At 41.8% G+C, this 9,472-nt stretch overlaps 2 protein-coding genes across 2 annotated transcripts; both read right to left on the bottom strand.

Annotated features, from left to right (window-relative positions):
• Positions 1-491: 491 nt before the first annotated feature.
• LOC133039287 (uncharacterized) lies at positions 492-6,760 on the bottom strand. Its single transcript, XM_061118147.1, has 4 exons — positions 6,214-6,760; positions 5,639-5,946; positions 5,444-5,558; positions 492-509 (listed from the first exon to the last, which is right to left on the bottom strand). Exons 1-4 carry the CDS (start codon positions 6,754-6,756, stop codon positions 492-494), a joined length of 984 nt encoding a protein of 327 aa, XP_060974130.1. The 5' UTR covers positions 6,757-6,760.
• Positions 6,761-6,767: 7 nt separating this feature from the next.
• LOC133039286 (uncharacterized) lies at positions 6,768-8,753 on the bottom strand. Its single transcript, XM_061118146.1, has 5 exons — positions 8,622-8,753; positions 7,696-8,082; positions 7,391-7,609; positions 7,220-7,312; positions 6,768-7,136 (listed from the first exon to the last, which is right to left on the bottom strand). Exons 1-5 carry the CDS (start codon positions 8,751-8,753, stop codon positions 6,987-6,989), a joined length of 981 nt encoding a protein of 326 aa, XP_060974129.1. The 3' UTR covers positions 6,768-6,986.
• Positions 8,754-9,472: the final 719 nt, after the last annotated feature.

The raw sequence follows: 9,472 nt of genomic DNA, 5'->3' as shown, positions 1-9,472 counted from the left end.
ATCTGATCTGGATGCATGTTTGTTGATTTTAACCAAGTTTGAGTTTTGGAACTCAAAGATTGAGCTTTAATGGCACTTTTCATTTCTGTACATTCTGGGTGGATTTAATGCTTTAGAAATGTTATTTGGGTTATATGGAATAGGTCTGGAAGGTTTGAGGTGATTTGGGTTGGATTTGTATCAGTTATGAAATTTTGAAGTTCTGCCTGCGAGGAACCGGAATTCCGGTTGTGCATCCGGAATTCCGGATGGGGTTCTGAAATTTCCCAGAACCGGAATTCTGGTTGGGCAACCGGTCTACCGGTTGGGGAAAATTCAGGAACCCTAGTTTTCCTCGATTTTATGTTTTTAGGGGTATGGCCATGCTTTTTATCGATAGGGAAACTTTTAGTTCCTAGTTTAAGTCCCCTGGAAGTGATTTAGCGTATCACTTATAGTGTTGTGATTTTTATGGTTTAGGAGCCTGTAATTCGCTGCGCAGATAGTTCTAGTCAGGTTGACCGGCACACCTGAATTCAGAATCCAGGTAAGATTAGTATAACAGTATGCATATGTAGATTACATGTTTAGCGTGCATGTAGGAAGCCTGTTAGATTACATTAGTTATGTATGTTGGCTTCGAACCATCCAACTGTGTCACGTCGGTATTTGCCGGAGTATGACCAACGAATGGAGTATGACCAGGTTCGGCCGTCAGTCGACACTTAGGTTGGTGGTTCCGTACTATTTGACGTATCACGTCGGTACGGCTGGAGTATGACCGGCGGCCGCAGTATGACCGGTTCGACCGATCAGTGATGCGTAACACGTCGGTACGAGCCGGAGTATGACCACGGCGGAGTATGGCCGGTTCGACCGATCAGGTTACTTGTCAATAGTACCGTCCCTATGAACGTTCAGAACTCAGTACCGTGTTGGACACGGCAGTTAGGGGGACTCAGTATCGTGTTGGACACGGCAGTTAGGGTTATGATCAGGGGTATGGGCGTCTGATCATGACCGGGGTTTATGTATGAGTATTATTATGTTTTCTTACTGAGTCTGTCGACTCACAGTGCTATGTTTATGTGTAGGTAAAGGCAAGGCTAGGGCTGATGGACCGTGAGCGAGTCGGTGAAGATTGTACATGTCGGGGCGGTTAGGCCTGGAGCGTACGATCCTCGGGACAGCAAGGCTATTTTTGTAACTAGTCGCTAGGCGATAATTATTTTGTATGAACAGTAAACTTTTGTAAATGATTTTGTAATCGAGATCCTGAGTCTTTTGTATAAATATTTTACAAGTTTAATTAAAAAGGAAAAATTTTAATTAATCACGTTTTCCATAAACCTCGTTGATTAGCAACGAGCTGCACAGCAAGTTTAAAAATCACGTAATACGCCTATGTTAGTTAGGGTGTTACAATTTGGTATCAGAGCGCTGAGTTGTCTTAGAAGATCGTCACGACATGTACAATCATCATCAGCAGTTAGCTCGTTCCACGGTTCAGTAAGCCTTTATTGCTTTAGTAGTTTATTTATTTATTTATGAATAAGAAAAGCCTAATAGGAAGCATGTTAGTAGCCTGATAGTAGAATAGGCGCATGTTTCGTTTTAATTTCCAAAATTAAGCGGCATTAGTAAGCTCTCCTTGAATACGACCTGATATGCCAACTCTTGGTTTCGCAGGCAGTTCTGACTAGATGGACGCCAGGCGGACTACCAGGAGCCAGGGCAATTCAGTAGGGTCGAATCAAGGACAGGGAGCTCAGTTTCCCCCGCCAGCTAGGGGCCGAGGTAGAGGTCCCCGGGGCAGGGCTCATGGTCGGGGTGATGAGAACCCGCCACTGGCTGCCCAGGCTCCCCCAACCGATCAGGGAGCCCAGAACTGGGAGGTTAGGTTTGCGGAAATGCAAGCCAGAATAGAAGAGCAAGACCTCGAGATTCAGAGGTTGAGACAGCAGGGTGCTCCTGCAGTTCCGGTGCCAGTAGTTCCAGTGGCACCTGCCCCTGTTGCTCAGGCCGAATTAGTGGTGGCGGTTAATAGATTGGAACCTTTGTATGAACGGTTCCGGAAGCAAGCACCTCCGATTTTCTTGGGAGGTCCAGACGTGATGAAGGCCGAGCAGTGGCTGACGGTGATCACCAAAATCCTGAACTTCATGGGTGTCACTGGTAATGATAGAGTGGTGTGTGCCACTTTCCAGTTCCAGGAGGACGCTCTGGTCTGGTGGGACATGGTGTCTCAGATTCATGACGTCACCACCATGACCTGGGAAAGGTTTTAGGAACTCTTCAACACCAAATACTATAATGAGGCGGTCAGAAGCGCCAAGAGGAAAGAGTTCGCTCACCTGACCCAGCGTGAGAATATGAGCGTGACCGAGTATACTACTCAGTTCGACCGGTTGGCGAGGTTAGCCTCGGGAATTGTGCCAACCGACTTCAGCAAGAAAGAGAAGTACCTGGACGGGTTAAATGCGAAGATTAAACATGATTTGATGATCACCACCGACGACAAGACCACCTATGCTGAGATGGTGGAGAAGGCACTGGGAGCTGAGGGCGCAGTTGGGTGTATGTCGGAGTCAGCTAGTACTCCGGCGAGTGGCGGGGCTCCTACCCCTCCTGCATCAGGCTTTAGTAGGGGGAGTAGTGGTTCGGCCATGGATCAGAGGAAGAGAGCACCCACTGCATCCGGTGGCTCGAGTCAGAACAAGAGGTTCCGGGGGAACCAGAATAGAGGTAGTCGTTCCAGTGGTACTGAGACCCGATTCTCCTATCCCGAGTGCCCTAGCTGCAAAAGGCACCATCGGGGTGAGTGCAAAGGTCAGGGATGCTTTCACTGTGGCATGCCCGGACACTTCAAGAGGGACTGCCCCCAGCTCCGCTCAGAGGCACCGAGAGCTCTAGCGATACCCACTCCAGCCAGGGTGTTCGCCATCACTCAGGCTAATGCAGATGCCAGCCCATCAGTTGTAACAGGTCAGCTTTCTGTTAATAACTCGCTTTACTCAGTGCTGTTTGATTCTTGGGCTACACATTCTTATGTGGCAGCCAGAGTCTTTAGTAAATTGGATAGACCGTACGATAGTTATGAATTAGGGTTTGGAACCCTATTACCTGGCGGAGAGTTGGTTATCTCCAACAGGTGGATTAGGTCTATGCCGATCAGGATAGATGGTAGAGAGTTAAGTGCTGACTTGATAGAGATGAGTTTAGTAGAGTTCGATATTATTTTAGGAATGGATTTCCTATCTAAATATTCAGCGAGTATTGATTGCAAGAGGAAGATGGTGATCTTCCAACCGGAAAGTGAAGAACCATTTGTGTTTGTTGGTTCAGTTCAGGGATCTCGGATCCCGGTGATCTCGGCCATGTCAGCTAGAGAATTGTTACATGGCGGATGCTTAGGGTTTCTGGCCGTGGTGGTGGACACCACTCAGCCAGATACCATTCGGCCAGAGGACATCAAGGTGGTTCGGGAATTTTTGGATGTTTTTCCCGAAGAACTTCCAGGGTTACCACCTCAGCGGGAGATTGATTTCGTGATAGATTTGGCTCCAGGGGTGGAACCGGTTTCCAAGGCTCCATATAGAATGGCTCCAGCTGAACTTAAGGAGTTAAAGATTCAGCTCCAAGGGTTGCTTGACATAGGGTTTATTCAGCCTAGTGTGTCACCCTGGGGAGCTCCGGTTTTATTCGTCAAGAAGAAAGATGGAACTATGAGGATGTGCATCGACTACAGAGAATTGAACAAGCTGACAGTGAAGAATAAATATCCATTACCTAGGATCGATGATTTGTTCGATCAGCTTCAGGGGAAGACGGTCTTTTCTAAGATTGATCTCCGTTCGGGTTATCATCAGTTGAGAATCCGAGAGGAGGACATTCCGAAGACAGCTTTCCGCACTAGGTATGGACATTACGAATTTCTGGTTATGTCGTTCGGACTAATCAATGCTCCTGCAGCATTCATGGACTTGATGAATAGATTACTCAAGGATTTCCTCGATATCTGTGTGATTGTGTTTATCGACGACATCCTCGTGTACTCTCAATCAGAAGAGGAGCATGAATTACATCTTCAGATGGTACTGCAATGACTTCGGGAACACAAGCTTTATGCCAAGTTCAAGAAATGTGAATTCTGGCTATCTCAGGTCACTACTACAAAAACACCCTTTAGAGGCAGTTTTTAAGACCTTTCAGCGTCGGTTTTCGCAAAATTCGCTACCGACGCTGATCAGGGCGACGCTAAAGGGTTTATATGAACCGACGCCATATGTACCCCTATGGCGTCGGTTATTAGCTAGGAACCGACGCCATAGGGGTATATATGGCGTCGGTTCCTAGCCAATAACCGACGCCATATGTGGCGTAGCAACCGACGCCAAAAATGAGCAGATTTCAGTTTTTTTTCATTTTTTTAAATTTAATTATATAATTTTAATTATATATTTATTAATTTATATATTCTTTTATTTAATTTAAATTACATATTTATTTAAATTTTAAATTACATATTTATTTAATTTAATTATATATTAATTACATTTTAAATTAAATAGTAATTAAATTTGGGTAAAAACATAATTTAATTTCATAAAAGTAATTAAATATTACACAAACACTAATGTAAAATTAGTTAAAAATATTAATAAGTTAATAAATCTAACTACAAGTTAATCTATAAAAATTACATAATGAAGAAAAATTCTTCGACCTTTGAACCTCAATCGTCACCGTGAATCACCGCCATCAATTGTTCGATCCACTTTCGCTGTAGTGGTAACAATTATGTTTTTGGATCGTATTGCTTCTTACCCCCAAACTGTTGAAAAAATTAAAAATTTATATTAGTTAATGTATATGTATATTATATATTTGTTATTATAGAATTTATATACTATAATCAATAATTAAAACTTACAGCTTTTTGATCTTGTATGTAACGGCTGGGGTTGGCACGTGCGACGATGTCAGTGATATATTTCAAAACATAAAAACCGCATTCTTGGCTTTTAGGTTGTCTTGGACAGTTTGCTTGGTTAATTCCTTGCCACGGGCCAAGATAGTCATGTGCGTTCCCTATATACATGAATGCCCTGTTTGGGAAAATTATATTAGCATTTCAATTCGTTAGTTAATTTAAATTCGTTACATAAGAAGTCATTAAATTATTACCTTCCGATCGTTTGTTCTATTACTTCGGGAATTGGGCGGCCACTTATAGGGTTTAAATAGATAATTTTCCTTGGCGTAACCACCACTAGCGTCCAATGCATCCTAGAAAATTATATTGGAATATAAGTAAGATAGTATAAAAATAATTTGAAGACATAATATAGAAATGAACAATTAGCACTAAAGAATTTAATAAAGTTTACCCGATATTCCAAGGAATAAAGAACATTTGGTGGTTGTTGTTCATTAATGATAACCAATTAGCCAATCGTCTTGCCGCATCGTCAAAAGACTGCGTCTGTTCTTCATCGTTGATCCCATGCACTGTGAGAAGCTCTGGGTCGTAAAACTTGAAAATTTTTCTCAGACCGTTGATGCTCTCCCATATGTGCCTGCCAAAAAAATTGTTAGTGCCTTATAATAATTTAACTATAATTTGGTATAAGGTTAATTAGATTAAAGAAGAGTATACATCATTCCAAACAGCATTCCCTGGTTGCCGATGTAGTCACACGTAGCAACCTGCTGCAAATCCTCTCCAGATAACGTGATCTGGGTACGCGGTGCAATGAATCCTCGGGGGACAGGAATTGTGATTATATCACGTTTATCTTTGAGCCTTAGGAATTCATGAATCATCCATTTTAGCGAATTAGGGATCAACGCCATCTTCTCTTCCGTGAACAAGTCATCTTCCCGTGCACCACGACCTTGTGGAGAAAGCATCGGAGCTTTCCCCTTTGACGCATCACGTCTTGAGGGCGGTTGAGCGAGTGGACCCTAAACAAAACAGAACATAATATATATATATATATCAAATTTTATCCAAATTCTACGGAAATTTCGGCAGCATAACGGTTGTAATTGAATGACCCCAAAATTTTTGAACATGGCTGTATAACGACAAATAACACATATATAACAGTAGTTTGTTCATTCCATCCCACCGCAGCACATATATTCGCAGAACCTACTTCACTACGGATGAATATTGAAGATATTCAAACTCCACTAATCATTAATAATTAATTTGAGTTGAGAAGTTACCTCGGTTGTTAAAATTAAGTGTTTAGGCCAAGGAAGGAACATCTGGTATACGTCCCTAACATATCTGCACTCTTCAATTGGGACTGGGATTTCAGCGTCCTCTTGCAGGATTTCCGAAACCATAATCCGGGCATGTGAATCATCGTACTCCTGGCAGTGAACTTTGATCATACCCACATGCTCGTACAAATACCCTCGGGCCACAATATTGTCGATGTTGTCAGAGCAGAGATGTACTTGCTGATTAAGGGCCGCATGGTCATCAAAATTGTATAGGATACCTTGGTCGTTGAGGGAAATAAACTCCTCAGCATAAATTTGTTGTTGTACCTCATCCTGAGGAGCGTATGGTTGTGGAACATACGCCTCACCAGCCACCTCTCCTTCTTCCTCTTGTTCGGCAGCGTTCCTCTGCTGCTTAAGGGATTGGACTTCGGCTTTTAATTTTTCAATCTCCTTCGCTTGCCGAGCCACAACATCAGACACTTCCCTTTTCTTCCTGCCGAACAGCTGAGATGCCCTGGTCAGGAACCTACAAATCATAAAATGCAAATTAGCAACGATTTTATTTGTGTAACTAAATAAATAACATTTGAATTAATAGCATACCCAGCAGCCCTGACACGTCCAGGATGCTCTGGTGTCCCGAGCGCCTGCGTCAGGATATCGTTTTGGCCTTGGACCTGAATTTGTCCCTGACTAAGCTTCTCCTCTAATTGAGCCTAATGCACGCATATATTCAAGCAATTAGTATATGAATTATATACACTAACTCATGAGTAGAACTCAATTAAGGAGTAATATATACTTACTATCTTCTCTGCAATTTCCTTGTCGTAATCAGTGACAAGTTTTCTACTCTTGGTGCGAGATTTAATCCAAACACGGTGGCGGGGGGGATCTGCAACTTCGAGGTCCTTTTTCTACATAACGTTATAACAATGAAATGAGTACCAATTAAATTGTATAGCACATTATAGCACATTAAATTTTAAGTATTACTTACCACAACTTCCCGTACGTTCACCATTCCACTCCGACCACTTCGATGTCTGGATTGAATTTTTGAGGAACGTTCACGTTGCACCTTACTCAATTCCTACAATGCCAAAAAAATACATTAGATACATGTACTTGTATTTAAGAGTTTATCTTAGTGTTAATATAATTAGCGTACCAGAAATTCAGGAGTTAGTCGACTTTCAACAAATTTGCACCAATCAGCAGCGTCGATCTCGGGGTGCTTTTCAGGGACTTGTGCCAGTCGTCCCAGATCATTCTCTTTCAACGCGGGCATTATGATGTCTTTTGTCATCCTATTCTTGAAGTCTTTCATTAACTTCCCAGCTAGGATGAGACAATCATGTTTGAAGGTGTCCGGCACAATGAACCCCGTCTATTTTGAAGGAAAACAAACACGGTTAGAGTCAACATTTGGAGTAATAGAAAAACAAATCAACATTCTAACAAATAATAGCTTACCTGAATGTCTTTCCAAACTTTATTTTTCAGAGTCGGGTTGACTTCTTTCCAGTTTTTATAGGCCAACCCTATTGCCTCAACTCCAGCCATGTACTCTGAACAAAATTCCACAGCCTCTTCAGATATGTAGCACTCAACAATACATGCTTCTGGCCGATAGTGGTTACGCACATAACTTTTAAGTACCTTCATATTTCTTTCAAATGGATACATCCATCTCGCCCACACCGGCCCACACAGCCTTGCTTCTCTCACTAGATGAACCATTAAATGGATCATGATGTCGAAAAAAGATGGCGGAAAAAACTTTTCCAGGTTGCACAATGTTTTGACTACATGTTCATGTAATGCATCTAACTTATCCAATTCTAATTCCTTCCCGCTGACCTATTAAAGAAAATGCAAACATGTGTCAAACACTCTCGAACATTTTTTGGCAAGACTGATCTAATGGCAATTGGAAGTAGATGTTGCATTAACGCATGACAATCATGTGATTTCAGACCCATTAGTTTCAATTTAGTCTCAATCACCAAGTTTTTGATGTTAGACGAGTAACCATCGGGTACTTTCATATTTGCAAGTGATTTGCAAACTGTTTGTTTCTCTTTTTTGGACAAAGTGAAACAAGCAGGAGGCAAATATAAACGTTCACCTTTCTTCTCAGGTGCTAGAGATTGTCGTATACCCATTTCAACGAGATCTAAACGACTATTTAGACCGTCCTTAGTTTTGCCGGGAATATCAAGTAAGGTACCAATAATACTCTCACACACATTTTTTTCAATATGCATGACATCCAAACAATGTCGAACTAGTAGACTTTTCCAATATGGAAGACGAAAGAAGATTGACTTTCTTTGAAAACAACCATTAGTTTTTTTATTTTTTTGCGTCTTTCCATACTTAAAATCTACAAGTTGAACTTGTTGGAGAATTTGTTCCCCAGACAGGGGCAAAGGAGCCATATCACCCTCTTCAGTACCATCGAATGCTTTCTTCTTCCGTCTATCAGGATGATTTGCAGGCAAGTACCGTCTGTGACCCATATAACACATCTTGTGTCCATTTGCCAAGCGACGAGCCGATGTGTTAGTGCAACAAATCGGACAACCTTCGTAACCTTTTGTGCTTAAGCATGATAAATTACTATAAGCAGGAAATCACCGGGTCCACAACAACACAGCTTTCAGATTAAAAATTCTTTTTTTAAACCATCATAGACCTGAACCCCGTTCTCATACAATTCTATTAAATCGTCAATCAATGGTTCCAAATATACATCGATATTATGTCCAGGTTGTTGCGGGCCTGATATCATTAAAAAAAGCATGTTAAATTTCCTCTTCATCACTAACCAGGGAGGAAGATTGTACATAACTAGGAAGACAGGCCATGAACTATGACGACTACTTAGAGATCTATGTGGATTTACTCCATCCGCGTACGTACCGAGACGAATGTGTCTTGGTTCAGATTTGAATTCAGAATTTATGTAGTTTACTTTTTTCCAAGCTTGGGAATCTGCAGGATGTCTAAGTTTTCCATCTTTCACTCTCTTGGTCTCATGCCAAATCAAATTTTCAGAATGTTCTGCACTACGATATAATCGTTTCAGTCGCGGAATCAAAGGCATGTACCACATCACTTTTTGGGGGATAAGTTTCCTATTCTCCTTACTCTTGTTTACTTTATGGCGGGATAAACCGCAAGTCGGGCAATAATTCATGTCTTCATATTCCTTACGATATAAAATGCAATCGTTCGGACATGCATG

Source organism: Cannabis sativa, chromosome 6, assembly GCF_029168945.1.
Source record: "Cannabis sativa cultivar Pink pepper isolate KNU-18-1 chromosome 6, ASM2916894v1, whole genome shotgun sequence".
Lineage (NCBI taxonomy): Eukaryota > Viridiplantae > Streptophyta > Magnoliopsida > Rosales > Cannabaceae > Cannabis > Cannabis sativa.
The sequence above is the reverse complement of the archived record's forward strand: the minus strand, read 5'-3'. Positions and strand labels throughout refer to the sequence as shown.